General features: G+C 43.2%; 1 protein-coding gene across 13 annotated transcripts in view; it reads left to right on the top strand.

Moving 5' to 3' along the window:
* Nucleotides 1-22698, top strand: part of prom1a (prominin 1a) — a 123432-nt gene that overhangs the window by 48811 nt on the left and 51923 nt on the right. For all 13 annotated transcript variants that reach the window (XM_082955862.1, XM_082955858.1, XM_082955854.1 and 10 more), the window contains one exon: nt 1282-1487. In XM_082955862.1, coding sequence (XP_082811988.1) covers nt 1282-1487 — 206 coding nt within the window. The remainder of the gene's footprint in view (nt 1-1281; nt 1488-22698) is intronic.

Genomic DNA, 22698 nt, shown 5'->3' with positions numbered 1-22698 from the left:
TGTATACATCATCATGCATGATGGATGCGTCTCACTGTCAGGAATGCCATACCACAGTTGCCCTTAGTTTGAAGATGTAATCCGGAGACAGGTGTTTTCTCCATCTCTTTAGCTATCATACTCTAATTCTACTGATTTCAAAACTTGATCCTCCATAAAGTGGAGAGCAACACTTATGCAGCTCCACTACACAATACAATTTTTAAAAAGCCACGTTCGACAGGATTACCAACACGGACTGACGAGCATAAAATGACAGAAGCCTTCAATATGGCAGACCAATCCAAACTCCAGCCCACTCATTATCTCAGCCAATCATGGCTAGTACGAAGGTTTCCCCGCTTTTTCTCTGGTTTAACCAACAAGTCTCGTAATTTAACAATTTTATTCGTATTTACAGATGGCATACAGGTTTGTTATTAAGGCACATGAAAGTTCACATGTTCTAGAAGGCATTTCTGCCAAAAAACGCATTTTGATCAAAAATATTTTTTATGTTCAAACGGCTCTCCTGTGAAATCGTGACTTGCGACATACGCCTAGTTTCATGAATCAGGTCACATATGGTCATTACCCCTACCCCATCTCACCTAGCTACCCCACCCCTAGCTAACTGAAGAAGCATTGCTACTTCTGAAGTAGCATTAGTAGTACTAATTCTTACTTTCCCCTTCACTAGAATTTGTCCCAAATTCCTTACACAAATTGTACCTATTGAATTTAAGATTTCTGTCTCCTTTTTATTTTTGATTAAATGCGTGTCCTTTGTGTTGATCTGCCCTTATTTAAAGCTGTTTTGATGCTAAATGTAATTCAATTTATGTTTCTGTTGATTTGACATTGTTTATGGCATTATTCCTGCTATCATTTGCATGTTTGCTGCATAGAATGTAATAGTATCAAAATCACACTGACACAGAAATGATGTCAAATGGTGTCACTGTGCTGTGTCCACTGGCTTGACACATCACACATTTGGCATTGATTTTGAGGATAACATCTCCACAGCCGTCACTGTTGTCCAGCTTTGTGGCCAAATTGCAAAAACTGTCAAACAAGGCTATGGACTTCTATGTACTGTGTTTAATAACATAGATTTTAAAAATGTTCATCTTAGCAGTCATGTAAAGTGTTGTCAATGCCACCTGTGGCCTCTCATCATCATTCTAGACTCATCTACTCCTCCCTCTCTACTTCTACCCCTCTCCTCACTCCCTCTCTCTCCTTCCCCCTTTCCCCTCATCCCCTTCTCTCCCCCTCCACTCCTCCTTTTCTCTCCAGGCCATCTACTATGAGGCAGGTTTCGTGGTGTGTGCCGTGCTCGGCCTGCTCTTCATGGTCCTGCTGCCCCTGGTCGGCCTCTTCTTCTGCCTGTGCCGCTGCTGCGACAACTGTGGTGGCGAGATGCACCAGCGCCAGCGGAAGAACGCAGACTGCCAACGGGGCCTGCTCACCACACTGCTCTTTGCCACCTCGCTCGTCATCACGTGAGTCCATATGTGTTGATATCTTCATTCCATGCATCACTGGTGGCAGTCAACTAAAAGTGGTTACCCTGCCTTTGTATAGGCGAGGAGGGTTCACTTAGTTCTATTCCCCTTCTGCTTAAAAGTATTTGACTTCAATGGGTTTAAATTGAAAATGTTATTTAAACAGGCCCTGGGTGTTGTTTTAGGGGGTCTTTTGTGCCTCGTCTGGATTATAATCTAGGGAAAACACTGGGTAACTTTGAAGGCTGCTCTAGAAGGTTTGAAGCCACTTGGTCTACCTCAATGCTGTAAATGTAACACTATAATACCACATATTAATCATGGCTTATATTAATCATGGCTTACAATCACAGCTTACATCAAGAGACCCCCTGGAATTCTTCCTCAAAAGGCCCACTACTACATTTATAAGCAAGGTAGAGTTTGACATTTTACATGGAGATATACTATACATTTTTACTCATTCTCACTTAGTCTCATTCTCAACAGTCTTTTGACTTCATTTATGCTGTTCCTGCTTCAGTGTTCTCCCTCACAAGCTTTTTTTCGAACACAGTACATCACCTAGTGGCTTGCATCACCTTAAAAACCTCAGAACATTAGATATCCAGTGGTGATTGTGAGAAACAAATGGCCAAATGTACTTACAGCACATTATTGCCTAGGCAGTAGAAATAGCCAAATATGGAAACAATACAGACACTATCTGTGGCTTGCCTCAGGCTCTACGGTGGAGGAGAGAGGATTCACCAGGCTTCTTTTCTCTGTTTGATGTTCTTGACTTTACGGCTTTATTGGAGAGAGAGTGCGGCATTATTAGAAATTGCAGAGTGGAATCCTAGCTGCCCAGAGACAAGTGTCTGAGAGAGAAAAACCACCTAGAGCCCTTATTAAATCTCCCCGGCCACCAGACAAAGACTCCTCACCGATTCTAATGAAGCAATTACACTGGGCACAGGAAGGAGGACACTGCCTCTCGAGCTGAGGGATGTCTTACAGTGAGGACAGGGGGTGGTATTTCCAAGAAGAGTTTTGATTTGTGTAAGGCTTGCAGGAATATTACTAGAGACGGAGAGAGAGAGATGAGGCATAAAAAGGACAGGAGTGGTATATTTTACTTTATTTCCAAGACTGTTTGATTGAATGTGAATGCTTATTTGAAGGTGTAGGCCTATAAGGCTTTCAGGTGTGGAGTATACGCTGAGTGTACAAAACATTAAGAACACCTGCTCCTTCCATGACATAGAGTGACCAGGGAAATCCAGGTGAGAGCTATGATCCCTTATTGATGTCACTTGTTAAATCCACTTCAATCAGTGTAGATGAAGGGGAGGAGACAGATTAAAGAAGGATTTTTACGCCTTGAGACATGGATTGTGTATGTGTGCCATTCAAATCAAATCAAATTGTATTAGTCACATGCGCCGAATACAACAGGTGTAGACCTTACAGTGAAATGCTTACTTACAAGACCCTAACCAACAATGCAGTTTAAAAAATATGAGTAAGAATAATAAATAAAAGTAACAAGTAGTTAAAGAGCAGCAGTAAAATAACAATAGCGAGACTATATACAGGGGGGTACTGGTACAGAGTCAATGTGCAGGGGTACCGGTTAGTCGAGGTAATTGAGGTAATGTAGCAGCGGCGTAAAAGAGTGTGTGTGTGGGGGGGGGGGGGGGGGGGTAGCCATTTGATTAGATGTTCAGGAGTCTTATAGCTTGGGGGTAGCAGCTGTTTATATTACATTACATTTACATTTAAGTCATTTAGCAGACGCTCTTATCCAGAGCGACTTACAAATTGGTGCATTCACCTTATGATATCCAGTGGAACAACCACTTTACAATAGTGCATCTAAATCTTTTAAGGGGGGGGGGGGGTTAGAAGGATTACTTTATCCTATCCTAGGTATTCCTTAAAGAGGTGGGGTTTCAGGTGTCTCCGGAAGGTGGTGATTGACTCCGCTGTCCTGGCGTCGTGAGGGAGCTTGTTCCACCATTGGGGTGCCAGAGCAGCGAACAGTTTTGACTGGGCTGAGCGGGAACTGTGCTTCCTCAGAGGTAGGGGGGCCAGCAGGCCAGAGGTGGATGAACGCAGTGCCCTTGTTTGGGTGTAGGGCCTGATCAGAGCCTGAAGGTATGGAGGTGCCGTTCCCTTCACAGCTCCGTAGGCAATCACCATGGTCTTGTAGAGGATGCGAGCTTCAACTGGAAGCCAGTGGAGAGAGCGGAGGAGCGGGGTGACGTGAGAGAACTTGGGAAGGTTGAACACCAGACGGGCTGACACCAGACGTTGAACACCAGACGGGTTTAGAAGCCTCTTGGACCTAGACGTGGTGCTCCGGTACCTCTTACCATGCGGGAGCAGAGAGAACAGTCTATGACTAGGGTGGCTGGAGTCTTTGACAATTTTTAGGGCCTTCCTCTGACACCGCCTGGTATAGAGGTCCTGAATGGCAGGAAGCTTGGCCCCAGTGATGTACTGGGCCGTACGCACTACCGTCTGTCGGAGGCCAAGCAGTTGCCATACCAGGCAGTGATGCAACCTGTCAGGATGCTCTCGATGGTGCTGCTGTAGAAACGTTTGAGGATCTGAGGCCCCATGCCAAATCTTTTCAGTTTCCTGAGGGGGAATAGGTTTTGTTGTGCCCTCTTCACGACTGGCTTTAATGTCCCCATGTTAGTTTCTTGGGGATGTGGACACCAAGGAACTTGAAGCTCTCAACCTGCTCCACTACAGCCCCGTCGATGAGAATGGGGGCATGCTCGGTCCTCCTTTTCCTGTAGTCCACAATCATCTCCTTTGTCTTGATCACGTTGAGGGAGAGGTTGTTGTCCTGGCACCACACGACCAGGTCTCTGACCTCCTCCCTATAGGCTGTCTTGTCGTTGTCGGTGATCAGGCCTACCACTGTTGTGTCATCAGCAAACTTAATGATGGTGTTGGAGTCATGCCTGGCCGTACAGTCATGAGTGAACAGGGAGTACAGGAGGGGACTGAGCACACACCCCTGAGGGGCCCCTGTGTTGAGGATCAGCATGGCAGATGTGTTGTTACTTACCCTTACCACCTGGGGTTGGCCCGTCAGGAAGTCCAGGATGCTGTTGCAGAGGGAGGTGTTTAGTCCCAGGGTCCTTAGCTTATTGATACGTTTTCAGGGCACTATGGTGTTGAACGCTGAGCTGTAGTCAATGAATAGCATTCTCACATAGGTGTTCCTTTTGTCCAGGTGGGAAAGGGCAGTGTGGAGTGGAATAGAGGTTGAATCATCTGTGGATCTGTTAGGGTGGTATGCAAATTGGAGTGGGTCTAGGGTTTCTGGGATAATGGTATTGATGTGAGCCATGACCAGCCTTTCACAGAACTTCATGGCTACAGACATGAGTGCTACAGGTCAGAAGTTAGGCAGGTTACCTTGGTGTTCTTGGGCACAGGGATTATGGGGGTCTGCTTAAAACATATTGCTATTACAGACTCGGACAGGGAGAGGTTGATAATGTCAGTGAAGACACTTGCCAGTTGGTCAACGCATGCTCGTTTGACACGTCCTGGTAATCCGTCTGGCCCTGCGGCCTGGTAAATGTTGACCTGTTTAAAGGTCTTACTCACATCGGCTGCGGAGAGCGTGATAACACAGTCGTCCAGAACAGCTGGTGCTCTCATGCATGTTTCACTGTTATTTGCCTCAAAGCGAGCATAGATGTAGTTTAGCTCATCTGGTAGGCTCTTGTCACTGGGCAGCTTTCAGCTGTGCTTCCCTTTGTATTCTGTAATAGTTTGCAAGCCCTGCCACATCCGATGAGCTTCGGAGCCGGTGTAGTACCATTCAATCTTAGTCCTGTATTGATGCTTTGCCTGTTTGATGGTTCGTCGGAGGGAATAGCAGGATTTCTTATAAGCTTCCAGGTTAGAGTTCTGTTCCTTGAAAGCGGCAGCCTTTAGCTCAGTGCGGATGTTGCCTGTAATCCATGGCTTCTGGTTGGGGTATGCACGTACTGTCACTGGGGACGACGTCATCGTTGCACTTATTGATGAAGCAAATGCCTGATGAGCCGCTGTATGCCATCGGAAGAATCCCAGAACATATTCCAGTCTGTGCTAGCAAAACAGTCCTGTAGCTTAGCATCTACTTCATCTGACTACTTTTTTTATTGACCGAGTCACTGGTTCTTCCTGCTTTTATTTTTGCTTGTAAGCAGGAATCAGGAGCATATAATTATGGTCAGATTTGCCAAATGGAGGGCTTTGTATGCTTCTCTGTGTGTAGAGTAAAGGTTGTCTAGAGTTTTTTTCCCCTCTGATTGCACATTTCAAATTATTTTATTTAACTAGTCAAGTCAGTTAAGAACAAATTCTTATTTACAATGACGGCCTACCGGGGAACAGTGGGTTAACTGCCTTGTTCAAGGGCAGAACGACAGATTTTTACCTTGTCAGCTTGGGGATTTGATTCAGCATCCTTTCGGTTACTGGCCCAACGGTCTAACCACTAGGCTACCTGCCGCCCCAAACATGCTGATAGAAATTTGGTTAAACAGATTTAAGTTTCCCTGCATTAAAGTCCCTGGCCACTAGGAGCGCCGCCTCTGGATGAGCGTTTTCCTGTTTGCTTATGGCGGAATACAGCTCATTGAGTGTTTTCTTAGTGCTAGCATCAGTCTGTGGTGGTATGTAGACAGCTAGGAAAAATACAGATGAAAACTCTCTAGGTAGGTAGTGTGGTCTACAGCTTATCATGAAAACTCTACCTCAGGCAAGCAAAACCTTGAGACTTCCTTAGATATCGTGCACCAGCTGTTGTTTACAAATATACATAGTCCGCCCCCCCTTGTCTTACCAGACGCCGCTGTTCTCTCCTGCCGATACAGCATATAACCAGCCAGCTGTATGTTGATAATGTCGTCGTTCAGCCACGACTCCGTGAAGCATAAGATTTTACAGTTTTTAATGTCCAGTTGGAAGTTTAATCTTTCTCGTAGGTCATCGATTTTATTTTCCAATGAATACAGTGGGGGTTTATTCGATTTCCTATGATTTCTCAGAAGGCAGCCTGACCCCCGTCCTCTTGTTCTCCATCTTTTCTTCACGCAAATGATAGGGATTTGGGCCTTGTCCCGGGGAAGCAGTATGCCCTTCACGTCAGGCTCGTCGGACTTGTTAAAGGAGAAAACTCCTTGTAGAGTCGCTCAGCATCCCTGTGGAACGCTTTCGACTCCTTGTAGAGTCGCTCAGCATCCCTGTGGAACGCTTTCGACTCCTTGTAGAGTCGCTCAGGCTTGAAATAGAGCAGCACAGTCAAGCCTTCACCATACATTCTTAATCACTTTGTAAATGTCAGTCCCAGCCACCACATGACTTTCTAATGTTTTTGAATTAATACATTTATTCTCTGAATGATGCAAGATACTAAAAAACAAATAAATAAAATTCTTCAAAAAATGGATGGAGACTACTGATTATGTTTGGACCACAGTAGAATGATCAGTATCACGACATACTAGACCTATATGGTTTTAGTAACCTTACAATGAAAAGATGATTTGCTGTCTGTGGTAAGTAGAGGTTCCCTTGTCTCGTAATGGACCCATGATGTGATCCACTGGTCAATTTCCAGACCAGTCTATTTCTAGACCATTTAGTTTGCCCAGTACTACAGAACCAAGTTACAAACTAGTATTTGCCAATGTAGTTGACCCAAGTATGTTATTTCTGTCCCTGTCTAGAAGTATTAACATGAGATACAGAAAAGGTGTACAAATATATAGTGCCTTCAGAAAATATTCACACCCCTTGACTTTTTCCACATTTTGTTGTGTTACAGCCTCAATTTCAAATTGAGTACATTTCGATTTTTTGTCACTGGCCTATACACAATATCCCAAAATGTCGAAGTGGAATTATGTTTTTCGGAATACTTACAAATGAATTAAAAATGAAAAGCTAAAATGTCTTGAGTCAATACGAATTCAACCCCTATGTTATGCCAAGCCTAAATAAGTTAACGTGTAAAAATGTGCTTAACATGTCACATAAGTTGCATAAACTCTGTGTGAATGACTACCTCGTCTCTGTATCCCACACATACAATTATCTGTAAGGTCCCTCCGTCAAGCAGTGGATTTCAAACACACATTCAACCACAAAGACCAGAGAGGTTTTCCAATGCCTCTAAAAGAAGGGCACCTATTAGTAGATGGGTAAAAAAATGTAATAACAGACATTGAATAAATCACTTTGAGCATGGTGAAGTTATTAATTACACTTTGGATGGTGTATCAATACACAAAGTCACTTCCAAGATACAGGTGTCCTTCCTTACTCATTTGCCAGAGAGGAAGGAAACCGCTCAGGAATTTCACCGTGAAGTTAATGGGGACTTTAAAACAGTTACAGAGTTTAATGGCTGTGATAGGAGGACATTTAGAATGGATCGATGACATTGTAGTTAATCCACAATACTAACATAAATGACAGAGTGAAAAGGAGGAAGCCTGTGCAGAATGGAAATATTCCAAAACATGCATCCTGTTTGCATAAAGGCACTGAAGTAAAACTGCAAAAAATGGGGCAAATAAATTAACTTCATGTCCTGAATACAAAGTGTTATGTTTGGGGCAAATCCAATACAACACATCACTGAGTACCACTCAATATATTTTCAAGCATGGTGGTGGCTGCATCATGTTATGAATATGCTTTTTGGGGGTATTAAAAGAAACAGAATAGATCTAAGTACAGGCAAAATCCTAGAGGAAAACCTGGTTCAGTCTGCTTTCCAACAGACACTGGGAGATGAATTCACATTTCAGCAGGACAATAACCTGAAACACATGCCAAATATACACTGGAGTTGCTTACCAAGTCTACATTAGGCCTTTTCACAAGGGCATTGTTTTTAGTCCTGGGCTATCTTAGCTCCAGGCTAGACTGTCCCTGTGCTAGCTTAGCCTGTGTTCACGCAAGCATTTGTTAACCCTGGTCTGTGCTCTAGACCTGGGCTAAGGATTCATACTTGTATTCCAAATTAGAGGTCGGCCGATTAATCGGAATGGCCGATTAATTAGGGCCGATTTCAAGTTTTCATAACAATCGGTAATCGGTATTTTTGGCCACCGATTTGCCGCTTTTTTATTTTATTTTTATATAAATATTTTTTAACTAGGCAAGTCAGTTAAGAACATTCTTATTTTCAATGACTTCCTAGGAACGGTGGGTTAACTGCCTTGTTCAGGGGCAGAACGACAGATTTTTACCTTGTCAGCTTGGGGATGCAACCTTACGGTTAACTAGTCCAACGCTCTAACCACCTGCTTTACATTGCATCCACGAGGAGCCTGCCTGTTACGCGAATGCAGTAAGAAGCCAAGGTAAGTTGCTAGCTAGCATTAAACTTATCTTATAAAAAACAATCAATCATAATCACTAGTTTACTACACATGGTTGATGATATTACTAGTTTATCTAGCCTGTCCTGCGTTGCACATAATCGATGCGGTGCGCATTTGCGAAAAAGGACTGTCGTTGCTCCAACTTGTACCTAACCATAAACATCAATGTCTTTCTTAAAATCAATACACAAGTATATATTTTTAAACCTGCATCTTTAGTTAATATTGCCTGCTAACATTAATTTATTTTAACTAGGGAAAATGTGTCACCTCTGCAACAGAGTCAGGGTATATGCAGCAGTTTTGGCCGCCTGGCTCGTTGCGAACTGAGAAGACTATTTCTTCCTAACAAAGACAACCGACTTCGCCAAACGGGGGATGATTTAACAAACGCGCATTTGCGAAAAAAGCACAATCGTTGCACGACTGTACCTAACCATAAACATCAATGCCTTTCTTAAAATCAATACACAGAAGTATATATTTTTAAACCTGCATATTTAGCTAAAAGAAATCCAGGTTAGCAGGCAATATTAACCAGGTGAAATTGTCACTTCTCTTCTGTTCATTGCACGCAGAGTCAGGGTATATGCAACAGTTTGGGCCGCCTGGCTCTTTGCGAACTAATTTGCCAGAATTTTACGTAATTATGACATAACATTGAAGGTTGTGCAATGTAACAGGAACATTTAGACTGAGGGATTCCACCCGTTACGTAAAATACGGAACGGTTCCGTATTTCACTGAAAGAATAAACGTGATAGTTTCCGGATTCGACCATATTAATGACCTAAGGCTCGTGTTTCTGTGTGTTATAATTAAGTCTATGATTTTATAGAGCAGTCTGACTGAGCGATGGTAGGCACCAGCAGGCTCGTAAGCATTCATTCAAAATAGCACTTTTGTGCGTTTTGCCAGAAGCCCTTTGCAATGCATTGCGCTGTTTATGACTTCAAGCCTATCAACTCCCAAGATGAGGCTGGTGTAACCGATGTGAAATGGCTAGCTAGTTAGCGGGGTGCGCGCTAATAGTGTTTCAAACGTCACTCGCTCTGAGACTTGGAGTAGTTGTTCTCCTTGCTCTGCATGGGTAAGGCTGCTTCGAGGGTGGCTGTTGTCGATGTGTTCCTGGTTCGAGCCCAGGTAGGGGCGAGGAGAGGGAAGGAAGCTATACTGTTACACTGGCAATTCTAAAGTGCCTATAAGAACATCCAATAGTCAAAGGTATATGAAATACAAATCGTATAGGGAGAAATAGTCCTATAATTCCTATAATAACTTCAACCTAAAACTTCTTACCTGGGAATATTGAAGACTCATGTTAAAAGGAACCACCAGCTTTCATATGTTCTCATGTTCTGAGCAGGGAACTTAAATGTTAGCTTTCTTACATGGCACATAATGCACTTTTACTTTCTTCTCCAACACTTTGTTTTTGCATTATTTAAACCAAATTGAACATGTTTCATTATTTATTTGAGGCTAAATTGATTTTATTGATGTATTATATTAAGTTAAAATAAGTGTTCATTCAGTATTGTTGTAATTGTCATTATTACAAATAAATAAATAAATAAATCGGCCGATTAATCGGTACCGGCCTTTTTTGGCCCTCCAATAATCGGTATCGGCGTTGACAAATCATAATCGGTTGACCTCTATTCCAAATCCTTGGGATAACGCGGACAAACACAACATGCGACCGACATTCTATCTCTGACACACGACCAATGTTATAAGCAATACAACATTTATTAACACATTATTTCCTCTTGCTTCTAGCCCAGCATTTGATTTCCAACACAGTGATGGTTTGTATAAACCTTCCTGTCTGCCTGTTCCGACATCGGGAACAATGTTTAACTTTTGAAATTCGATCTCGCCCCTGAACAGCAAATGCATGCAAACGATCGATACATCAACTTTTCTGATCCATTTTTACATTTTAGTCATTTAGCAGACGCTCTTATCCAGAGCGACTTACAGTAGTGAATGCATACATTTCATACATTTTTTCTCCGTACTGGTCCCCCGTGGGGATCCAGGCAAAATCATGCAACAATATTATTAGCATGGATATATGCAATTAAATGTCAATAGAAAAGCAATGAAAACAGAGGGAAATGTAGCGTTTGCTGCCCTTCCAGCTGTAGAGTTTGTAGCTTTAGTTGGCTAAGTGAGAAGAGGTTAGCCAGCCTGCATAGCAAACATTTTTGTTAGGCAGAGCAACCAATGTTTTTGCACGGATTAAAGTATTTTGGTTTAAATAGTATAAATGTACTTGTCAAAATAACGTGCAGAACGCATTACAGGCATCACGAGCATGAAAGTGCCGCTTTTGTGATGGACAGTGTTCTAGGCGTTGTTCTTGAATCCGTTTCACACTGGCTATTTTGGCACTGTGTTTCTGGGGCTAACCCTGAAAAGCAGGTGCTAACCCTGCTCCGGAGCAGGGCCAGCTAGCCCTGGGCTAAAGTTGGTGCTAGCCCACTTTACAATGTGCAAGTGTGAACACTCGCTTAGCCCCAGGCTAAAATCTCCCTTAGCCCAGGGCTAAGGCGCAGTGTGAAAGCGCCTATTGGATGTTCCTGAGTGGCCTAGTTACAGCTTTGACTTAGATCGGCTTAAAAATCTATGGCAAGACATGAAAATGGCTGTCTAGCAATGATCAACAACCAACTTCACAGTTTGAAGAATTTTAAAAAGAATAATGTGCAAATATTGTACAATCCAGGTGTGCAAAGCTCTTACAGACTTACCCAGAAAGACTCAAAACTGTAATCCCTGCCAAATGTGATTCTAATATGTATTGAATACATATGTAATCAAGATATATATATATTTTTATTTTGCTTCTTTTTTTTAACTTTTATTTTTTTGTACAAATGTTTGAATATTTCTTCCACTTTGACATTAGAGTATTTTATGTTGATCATTGATCAAAAAATTACAATTAACTACATTTGAATCCCAGTTTGTAACACAACAAAATATGGACAACGTCAAGGGGCATGAATACATTCTGAAGGCACTGTATGATGTATTGGGGGCTCCGTTCTGCCTTGTGTCTTTAACAACATAAGATGTGCTTGATTAATAATTAACGACGTGACCCAATTAGTGTGTTGAAACAAATTCTCATCACTGCCCTGCTTTCTCCGGCTGCACAGAACACTGTCAGTGTGGTGTTACACGCCATGGTGAGCTGAACACACAGACACACTCATAGGCGCAGACTCACACATAGACGCACAGTTGCACGCACACCAACTCAGGCACATGCCTACATACAAACACATAGACACACACACACTTTCACACTCTCTCACACACCTCAACACACACACACACACTCGCACACCACAGGGACACATCATGCGCATGGCTATTTTTAGTAGATTCTTTTGATATTGGGTTGAGTATTAAGTTAAATCTGTCACAAAGGAATCAGAAATGACTTCAGAGAGTTGTAGGATTTAAAGGAATAGACATGGTATTCTTCAATCAGTAGACTTGGGAGCTGTATTGTTTTGACTTCTACTTTGTATACTCTACATGTGTTACTGTGTCAGATGAAACCTTCAAATCAACCTTTAATCTTCCAGGTATACATTGTTATCACCTCACCTGCTGGTACTTGTCTTCCACACTCTCTTGTTCACAAATAATACACCATTGGTGGCATTTTGGCTGAGCTGACCTTAATATAATGTGATGTATTGCCTACTCACATCTTTGATACATTTTCAGTTATGAAACATATGAGATGGATTGTTTTTGCTTCTTCACATTAGCACACACTACAGTATAGAGCCATACAGTACTTAACCTGTATATGAATACTGTATGGATCTTACACACACTACCTTTCCCTGCACATCATTATTGTCAGATGACTATATCCCTCCACAGCCACCTCTCTCAGCCAACAGTGAGCTCGCCAGAAGCTGTTGCCAAGGCACTAAACTCCTGCCATTAGGCCTTGTTGTCATTTGAGAGCGATATGAAAGGGTGGCACCGCTGTACTGTAGCTCTGAGAGCAAAGCATCTGCTTTAACAAGATACAGATAGACAAGACAGAGACAGGGACGGACAGACGGACGGCAGATGGACGAACGGACAGAGGGGCAGTACAAACTGGCAAGCGGGCACACAGACAGACAGACCACACAGACAGACAACACAGACCGACCGACTGACGGGGGAGACAGATCGACCGTCCCACAGACAGACAGGGGAGGGCCCATCTTACATCTTAGTGTAGATTTTGAGTCATCAAAGCCCAAGCTAATAATATCAGGCTCCCCGAAAAGATGAGCCCCAGACAGGTCATCACAGGTGACTGAGGAGACATATTATTACCCCTGTTAATGAAAGCATATTATGGTCTAAATAATGATTACTGTAGCATCATTAGCTGTTGAACTATTGAACTTTCTCAGGGTAAATTCAGTAATGAGGCAGTCACGCCCTGACCAATTTTTTGGGTTTTTAAAAATCCATTCTTGCTTAATGTTCGCTCGTTTACAATCTTAAGCTGAGGGAATGGAGAAAAAGGGCTGAACATTATAGATGATAGTAGGGCTGACTCCATTTAGTCGACTGGTTGTTTGGTTGACTTAAAATACGGATTTGTTTCCTGTTTGTTTTGCAACCAAGACTGTGACAGGAGCTCTTGGTGGATCTCCTAGTTTGAAATAGAAGCATTTGTGTGGTAGATAAAGACGTCTTTCATTCCTTTGTGTAACTTATCTTTGTGGACAGATAGCAGCTCTGCTTCGGGGCATACAGTGGTCCTGTTCAGCCCTTTATGTGGCCAGGGGGAACAGCGTTATCTTTCTGGTTAGGAAATAGAAAAGCTATGTCACGCACACACAGACTCCGGCACATACACTCACACTCACACATGTGAATGGACACATTCATGCACATATACAAACAAACATGTGGCAGCAATTCCCTGACATGAATGTGTTACACACACATTATTGCACACAGACAAGACAAGACACCACACACACACATATGCATGCATGCACACACAAACACGTGTTAGGAATTTCCTGACTTTAATGTATTATGTTTACAAACCTGTGTGTCTGTGTGTGTCTGTGTGTGTGTGTGTGTGTGTGTGTGTGTGTGTGTGTGTGTGTGTGTGTGTGTGTGTGTGTGTGTGTGTGTGTGTGTGTGTGTGTGTGTGTGTGTGTGTGTGTGTGTGTGTGTGTGTGGTGTGTGTGGTTGCGTGCAGCTATAATGTGCACTGGCTGGCCCAGTGAATGACCATAGGCAACATCACAGTGATGCCAGTCCTCCGCTTGACTGGGGATATTTGTGTCCAGTGGCGGCTTGGAGGGACTTCTCACTGGGGAGAGAGAATCTAAGGGACCCTGAAATCACAGCAATAGAATTGTCTTGAGCATTGGTTAAATGGCTAAGGACCCCATTATACCATAGCATAAGGAAATAAACAAATGTACAGTATGTTGTCTTATCATCAGGTGAATGATAATGGCAAGGATGTCACGCCCTGACCTGAGAGAGCCTTTTTTATGTCTCTATTTAGGTTTGGTCAGGGTGTGATTTGGGTGGGCATTCTATGTCCTTTTTTCTATGCTTTGTATTTCTTTGTTTTGGCCTGGTATGGCTCTCAATCAGGGACAGCTGTACATCGTTGTTGCTGATTGGGAGTCATACTTAGGCAGCCTGTTTTCCTTTGGGGTTTGTGGGTAGTTCATTTCTGTTTAGTGTTTTGTTATACCTGACAGAACTGTTTGGCTGTCATTTCCTTGTTTTGTTCAAAGTGTCTCGATTAAAATGAAATATGAGCACTCAACACGCTGCGCCTTGGTTTACTTCTTCAGACAGCCGTTACAATGGAGAAGTAAGCACAATTTTTAAATGAATAGATTTGGGTTTTATTTCATTATTTTGACCTCGCCACATTAACTCTTAACATATCCTATTAGCTACAAAAGGTGACTCCAAACATATTTTCACTAAAAGCAACTTTTTAGCTAGTTAAACAAAGGGTGGGCATTACTCTCCTTGGTCAAATAACTCTTACACAGCCTGGAGGTGTGTTTTGGGTCATTGTCCTGTTGAAAAACAAATGATAGTCCTACTAAGCGCAAACAGGATGGGATGTCGTATTGCTGCAGAATGCTGTGGTAGCCATGCTGGTTAAGTGTGCCATGAATTCTAAATAAATTACAGACAGTGTCACCAGCAACGCACCCCCACACATCACACCTCCTCCTCCATGCTTCACGGTGGGAACCACACATGTGGAGATCATCCGTTCACCTACTCTGTGTCTCACAAAGACACAGCGGTTGGAACCAAAAATCTCCAATTTGGACTCATCAGACCAAAGGACAGATTTCCACTGGTCTAATGTCCATTGCTCGTGTTTCTTGGCCCAAACAAGTGTCTTCTTCTTATTGGTGTCCTTTAGTAGTGGTTTCTTTGCAGCAATTTGACCACGAAGGCCTGATTCACGCAGTCTCCTCTGAACAGTTGATGTTGAGATGTGTATGTTACTTGAACTCTGTGAAGCAACTTATCCCCTGCAGCAGAGGTAACTCTGGGTCTTCCTTTCCTATGGCAGTCCTCATGAGAGCCAGTTTCATCATAGCGTTTGATGGTTTTTGCGACTGCACTTGAAAAACCTTTCTTGAAAAGTTCTTGAAATTGTCCAGATTGACTGACCTTCATGTCTTAAGTTAATGATGGACTGTCATTTCTCTTTGCTTATTTGAGCTGTTCTTGTCATAATATGGACTTGGTCTTTTACCAAATAGGATTATGTTCTGTATACCACCTCTACCTTGTCACACACAACTGATTGGCTCAAACGCATTAAGAAAGAAAGAAATTGGTGACTACCTCATGAAGCTGGTTGAGAGAATTCCAAGAGTGTGCACAGCTGTCAACAAGGCAAAGGGTGGCTACTTTGAAGAATCTGAACTATAAAATATATTTTAATTTGTTTAACACTTTGTTTTGGTTACTACATGATTCCAATATAAATTTAGAAATCTTTATTATTCAATTATTGCACCCACACTGCTCGCGCGCGCCAATGAGCTTCTGCGTTGTCAAGGGCTAAAATAGAAGTCAGTTCTATTTCTGACGCAGATTGCACTGCAAGTCCTGCCTCTCCCATCTCCTCATTTGTTTATAGAAGCAGGTACCCACGTGGGTGGCTGAAAGACGAACGAGGTCAGTGGCGGTAATGCACCTAATTTATGAAAGTTGCCAATCGCAATATAAAGTCAAGAGGGGAAAAGGTCTGGAAGGATGAGAGATGACTAGAAATGATTCGGTTGACCGTTTTATGTGTGGATTAATTGGTGGAGTAGAGGACCTTGTGCATTTCAGGTAAACAGCAACAGCAAGCTAGCTAAATAAGACAAATTAGCTAGCAAGTGCAAGCTAGCTAGCTAAATTGCCAGTTTGGCCGGTTTGGGTTCCATGTAACGTCCTTTTTCACTATGATAGTAAGACATTACAAGGGGACCATAGGTGCTTATGACAAATCTATCAAGGTATGCTTATGATGGTGCCAATATGCAATATTGGGTTCTTAATTAGGACTGGAGTTGATATGGCAAACCCTGAGTAGTTGTTTAAACAACCCTGAGCAGCCAACCACCATGGTTACTTGGCATGGAGTCAATGACGCTAGCATTGTTGTCAGTCTTGCAGTCTAGGGCTACAAATCAAGGTCTGAAACGCCTGTTGTCTACATACATACAGTATGACTACCCAGGGTTCTTGGAGGGGAAGGACTGTGCTGTTTCCTGTAGGTGTACTGCACACACACACACACACACACACACACACACACACACACACACACACACACACACACACACACACCTGTTGTCCTCCATCGTACAGCTAACTTGGAGTGGAAGTTACTGTGCACTTTGTGTTAGGTGCTCGGAACTGACACTGTGTCCTTACATGACAAGACCCTGGGGGACTAAGTCGTGTGTTAGTGTCTCGCAATGCCAAAGCCCTTTTAGTTAGCGTAGCACTGAATTATGCATTCACTTTGGTTCATTCTTCATGGGAGATGTTGCTGAGCTAAATTCAGGTTTTGAGTGTGACCATCTGTGATTTGAAAAATGGAAGAATCCTTCCAAAGTTATATCCTGAGAATAAATGGATGAATGGTTTTTGTAAATGTTTTTGATATAGTTTATATTGTGTGTGTGTGTGTGTGTGCGTGCGTGTGTGTGGTTGTTGCCTTAATAGTTGTCTTTAGTAAAAATCGTGACATACTGTGTCATTCACAAGGTTTGCTGTGCTCTTGAAGTATAGTACCACTTTTTAAGTAGTATTGTATGCTGTACGCTGTCTTTTTCTTGAAAAGAAAATGAATAATGACATGGGCTCTATTTTAACAAACCTAACGTGATGGTAAATCTTAGCGTTATAGGTTCAGGGGGTGTCACGTTGGCATGAAGGATCGGGAGACAGACGCAGAAAGGCCTCTTTAGTGTGCTAAGTTTTCATAACTGTGACCGTAGTTGCCTACCGTCTGTAAGCTGTTAGTGTCTTAACGACCGTTGACAAATTGTTTATGGTTCATTGAACAAGCATGGGAAACAGTGTTTAAAACCTTTAACATGAAGATCTGTGAAGTTTTGGGATTTTTACGAATTAACTTTGAATGACAGGGTCCTGAAAAAAGGGACGTTTCTTTTTTTGCTGAGTTTATGTTGCCTGTTTTGCTGCTCCTGCCTGATATTTTAATAAAGCATTGTTTATAGGCTACTGGTTAGGCTACTGTGTGTCTCCGCTGGCAAAATCGATGCCATAACTAATTACATTACTGCTAAGACCAGCTTTTGGTGAGTCTTAAGGACCTCAAATATTTCCACCCCTCTCCTCAGCGCAAGTGAGCTAATATAAGACAGGTAAATCACCAATCCTGGCGCCAGAGTTGGAAAATAGCAGAGCTTTTGCAAGTTGAAATTGCCAATGACTGTGAGTTTGACAAAAGTGCCGCCTTAACAGATGATGGCAGTCATTTTCTTTCCGTAGCCTAAGTGCTATGCACAGTTCTGTGACATGTAGGCCACATGTGTATCTTAGTATCCGTTTACTTTACATTTTACACCTCATTTTAGACCATACACTCATGGCATTGTTCAGTCTTCACACAAAGCATGGTGCTAAACCTCTTTTGCTTTTGCTTGACCCTTTGGACTAAAGATCATATCGGTGAATGTGACGTAAAAGGAGAAGAACACTTTATTGTCCGTTTATTATACATGTGATCCAGCTTCAAAATACCAGGCATCACTTCAACAAAACCAAGACCTGTTGATTTCAATCTAGCTTGTGTTGCGTTACACAGCTGTTATTTAAAGGCCTGTAATTAGTGGGTACTCTACCTTTGAGCAAAACATAAAAGGATACGTCTTACTCCATGCTGCATCTTGCAGACCAGATTGTGAGACTGTGGGTCAGTTCATGTTAGGAAGTTGTACATCTAGAGTAGCAATGGCCAACCCTCCTCCTGTAAAGCTACTGGGTATGCAGTCTTTTGCTCCAGCCCTGCTCTAATACACCTGATTCTGTTGATCAGCTACTCGTCAGTATCTTTCGTATCTTGTTTGGCTGAATCGGGTGTGTTGAAGCAGGGCTGTTATAGTCCTGCATACCCTGAATAGAGTGTTGACCCCCCCCCCTGTCATTCATAGAAAACAGAAACAGGGCTCTCTAGAGACTGGAGAGAGTGAAAGAGAGGAGGACTGGGAAAGCACTGTCCTGTCCTAGCACAACACAGCTGAATACAGGCCATTGTTAGCCCAAGCAAAGCCATGGAGCCACTAGACCGTGTAATGCTACACTGCAGTACTGGCCTATATTATTTGCTATAGGCCAACAGTTTGCGCTACACTGTGTTCACAGTTGTCATGACTTGTTGTCGAGTTACGATATCATGTCTCGTCGACTTTGTTGCTCTTGTAGGCATTCATTTCATACAGCGGTATTTCGTCAAGTTGCTACACAGCTAACTATCGCAAGATGAGTCGCTGTTTTTCTCGTTCCGACTGAAACATTTGCTTTGTTGACTCGTTGAATGGGGTAGCACATGCTGTAGCCTGTTGACAGTCTCCCTGCTCTGGTGAGAGCTGCGGTTTCAGATCAGAATGTAGTCACTAGATCAGGGTCCATTCTCTTCCACAGTTCCTGCCATCTTCCAAGCCCCTTTGTTCGGTAGAGATTCCGCTGACCTTGCTGGACAATGCTGACACAGAGGGAGAGAGGGAGAGAGAGATAATTAGAATGAAAGAATGAATGGGTTAGGGACAGAAAGGCCTTTGTCGTCTGGTAGCCATTTTGAATCTCACTTGATCCACCTGCCTCAATGCCTAGTGCCTAGCTTTAGTAGCATCATGTCCATGCAACATACATGTTAGCCAATAGCCACCATAATGATTTGCATTTTGCTCTCCCAAGAGCTTGTATCTATATGAGCATCAGCACAAAACCTCAGGACTAGGCACACATACCACACACAAACGGGCAATCTCTCTCAGTTAGGGCTGCACGTTTTCTGATACAGCTGCCAATGACATACACATGATGATTCATAATTTCAATGCATGATGAGCACACACTGAGCACACACACACACACACACACACACACACACACACACACACACACACATTGAGCACACAGAGCATTCTGACACACTGTGAGACCAGCTCCAGTCCCAGGGTGCAGTATGAATGAAAGACAGAGAGACAGAGCAGAGACACATCTGGGTATCTCTCAGCGGTGGTAAACACTCAAGCATTAGGGCTAACATTCCGTTAGCATAAGCGGGAGAGTGATGGAGTGAGCATGAATGGCAACGCTCATTATATTCACCTACCCAGGTCACGTCTCTCCTTTATCTCCACGATGCCCCTGCGAGGCTGACACTGTTCATACACACACACACACACACACACACACACACACACACACACACACACACACACACACACACACACAGAAGAAACATGCACACACACAAACACACTGTACAGTACATAGTACTCCCCTCCCCACACACACAGACACACATCTGGGATGAATGACTCATGAGTGACTCAAAATAGATCGGCATCCATGCTAATAATAATTTACCTCATTTTCCTAACACAGACATAAAGCACACACTCCAAATGCACACACTCCATCTCAATTGATCAAAACATTCAAAACCCATAGGAAAACAGACATTCTGACTCATTCTTATAGTGAGTCATCCTATCTCTTTATTTAGCTGCTTGCTAATTATTGAAAAACATTTCATATTTCTATAGATGACATATGCTGTACAATATTGTTTGTGTACTGCACTTTGACCAGGCATCCCAATCCACCCTATTCTCTATACGGTGCACTACAGTATATAGGGAATAGAGTGACATTTGGGACATAACCAATGTTAACATTTTGCCCAAAAGCACATACTGCTGGTTGCGTACCTCAACCTCCATAGACACTTCCACCGTCTTTTCTCAAATCCTTTACTTATAAGCCCCTCTCTCACTACCGTACCTAGCAGGGCGGTTCCCAAACTAGGGGTCGCGACCCCCTGTGGGGTCACCTGATATGAACATGGGGTCGCGGATCATTTCCAAAATCCTGAAAATAATTATAGAATTTCTGGCTCAGTTGCACTTGAATCATTCCCACAGTGAATGGCTAGGCTCGCTACTCTATGAAACCCACACACTATTGAATCATTCCCACAGTGAATGGCTAGGCTCGCTACTCTATGAAACCCACACACTATTGAATCATTCCCACAGTGAATGGCTAGGCTCGCTACTCTATGAAACCCACACACTATTGAATCATTCCCACAGTGAATGGCTAGGCTCGCTACTCTATGAAACCCACACACTATTGAATCATTCCCACAGTGAATGGCTAGGCTCGCTACTCTATGAAACCCACACACTATTGAATCATTCCCACAGTGAATGGCTAGGCTCGCTACTCTATGAAACCCACACACTATTGCAGAGACTTTGATATTGCCGGCCGCTACTGATATGATGAATACAATGTGTGGGGAAGGCAGAGGCACAGAAACTCACATCAATATATTTTGTCAGATAACACTGTTAAACGAAGAATTTATGCTATTGCTAGCCTCAAGAGGAAACTCTGACTGATCGACTCAGAAAACTCCAAATGGATGTTAGCTGTGACTTTTGTTCACTATAGATGTCAGGGGATGCTATTCATGAGGACATATTGCTCTGTCTCAGGATTCCCAAGCATTAAACAGCACAGGGGATGTTCATTGTGCTGTGTGGCTATATTGCCGAAAAACAGATTCCATAAGGGATCGAATGGTGGGCTTTGCACAGATGGCAGGACGGTGGGCAAGCCTCTTCACTCTAGTTATGAATGTGTCTCCCTCTGCCATATAGACGCATTGCATATATGATACACGAGAACAAATGGTAGCAAAAGAGCTGAGCACAGATATCGGAGATATACTGCAGCAGGTAACTTCGATTTTAAACTACATCAAACCACATCCACTGCGCTCACGCCTGTTCACAAAGCTATGTGGAGATATGGGATCTGATCATGACAATGTTCTATTTCACTCCGAGGCTTGGTGGGTATCGAGGGGGAGTGTTGGAAAGACTTTTTGCATTGAAAGAGGAACTGTTGTCATTCACAATGGATGTAAAATAAAATAACAGAACAGCATCAGTAAGTGTCCCACATGAGTGATGACTGCTCACCTCCAATGCTTGAAAGAACACTTTGGGACCTACTTCCCAATCCGTTTGACTGTGATCCTGCTCAGATGACATGCCGGTAAGTGAAATCGAACATGTGATTGAGCTGTCATGTGACCTAATGCTACAGACAATACATTCACGGGTCACTACGGAGGGGTTTGGGTCCTGACTCAAAGGGAATACCCTGCCGTCGCCCTCTGAGCATTAATGTTGCGTTCAAAACAACTGGGAACTCGGAAATCTCAGACTTCTGACTTCAGTGTGTTCAAGACAACTGGAAACTGAAAAAAACAAGCTCCAACTGGGATTTTTTTTTTGAATGGTCATTAAACTCGGAATTCCAACTCGGGAACTCGGGCCTCTTTCTACAGCTCTGACATTCCAACCTGAAGATCACTGACGTCATGATTGGACCTCGTATTTTTCAGAGTTCCCAGTTGTCTTGAAAGCACCATGAAACTCAAGGTAGGCTACCCTTTGCCAGCTCATATCTGTGTGAAGCTGGATTCAGTGCTCTCATCGGCATTAAAACCAAATATCGACCCAGGTTGGATGTGCCAGCAGAGATGAGGTGCGCACTGTCGACCACGCCCCATGACTTTGAGAAACTCTGACACGCCATGCATCAAGCACACCCAGAAGAGACATTATGTCAGAATAATTTGCAATTGACTGTCATAGCCCCACATTAAAAGTATGTGATGGTGAGTTGAGAAGACAATCAGAAATACTGTTTGAAGGTTTTTCAATTGACTGCCATAGCCCCAAATAAAAAGTTAATATTAGGGGGCCTCCCGAGTGGCACAGCTGTCTAAGGCACTGCATCGCAGCGATAGAGGCATCACTACAGACCCAGGTTCGATCCGGCTGTGATCGGGAGTCCCATTGGGCGGCGCACAATTGGCCCAGCATTGTCCGGGTTAGGGGAGGGTTTGGCCAGGGGGGCTTTACTTGGCTCATCGTGCTGTGGCGGGCCGGGCGCTTGCAGGCTGTCATCAGTTAAACTGTGTTTACTCCGACACATTGGTGCGGCTG

Source organism: Salmo salar, chromosome 09 (genome assembly GCF_965601325.2).
Source record: "Salmo salar chromosome 09, fSalSal1, whole genome shotgun sequence".
Taxonomy (NCBI): Eukaryota; Metazoa; Chordata; class Actinopteri; order Salmoniformes; family Salmonidae; genus Salmo; species Salmo salar.
This window is presented reverse-complemented; position numbering and strand designations above follow the sequence as displayed.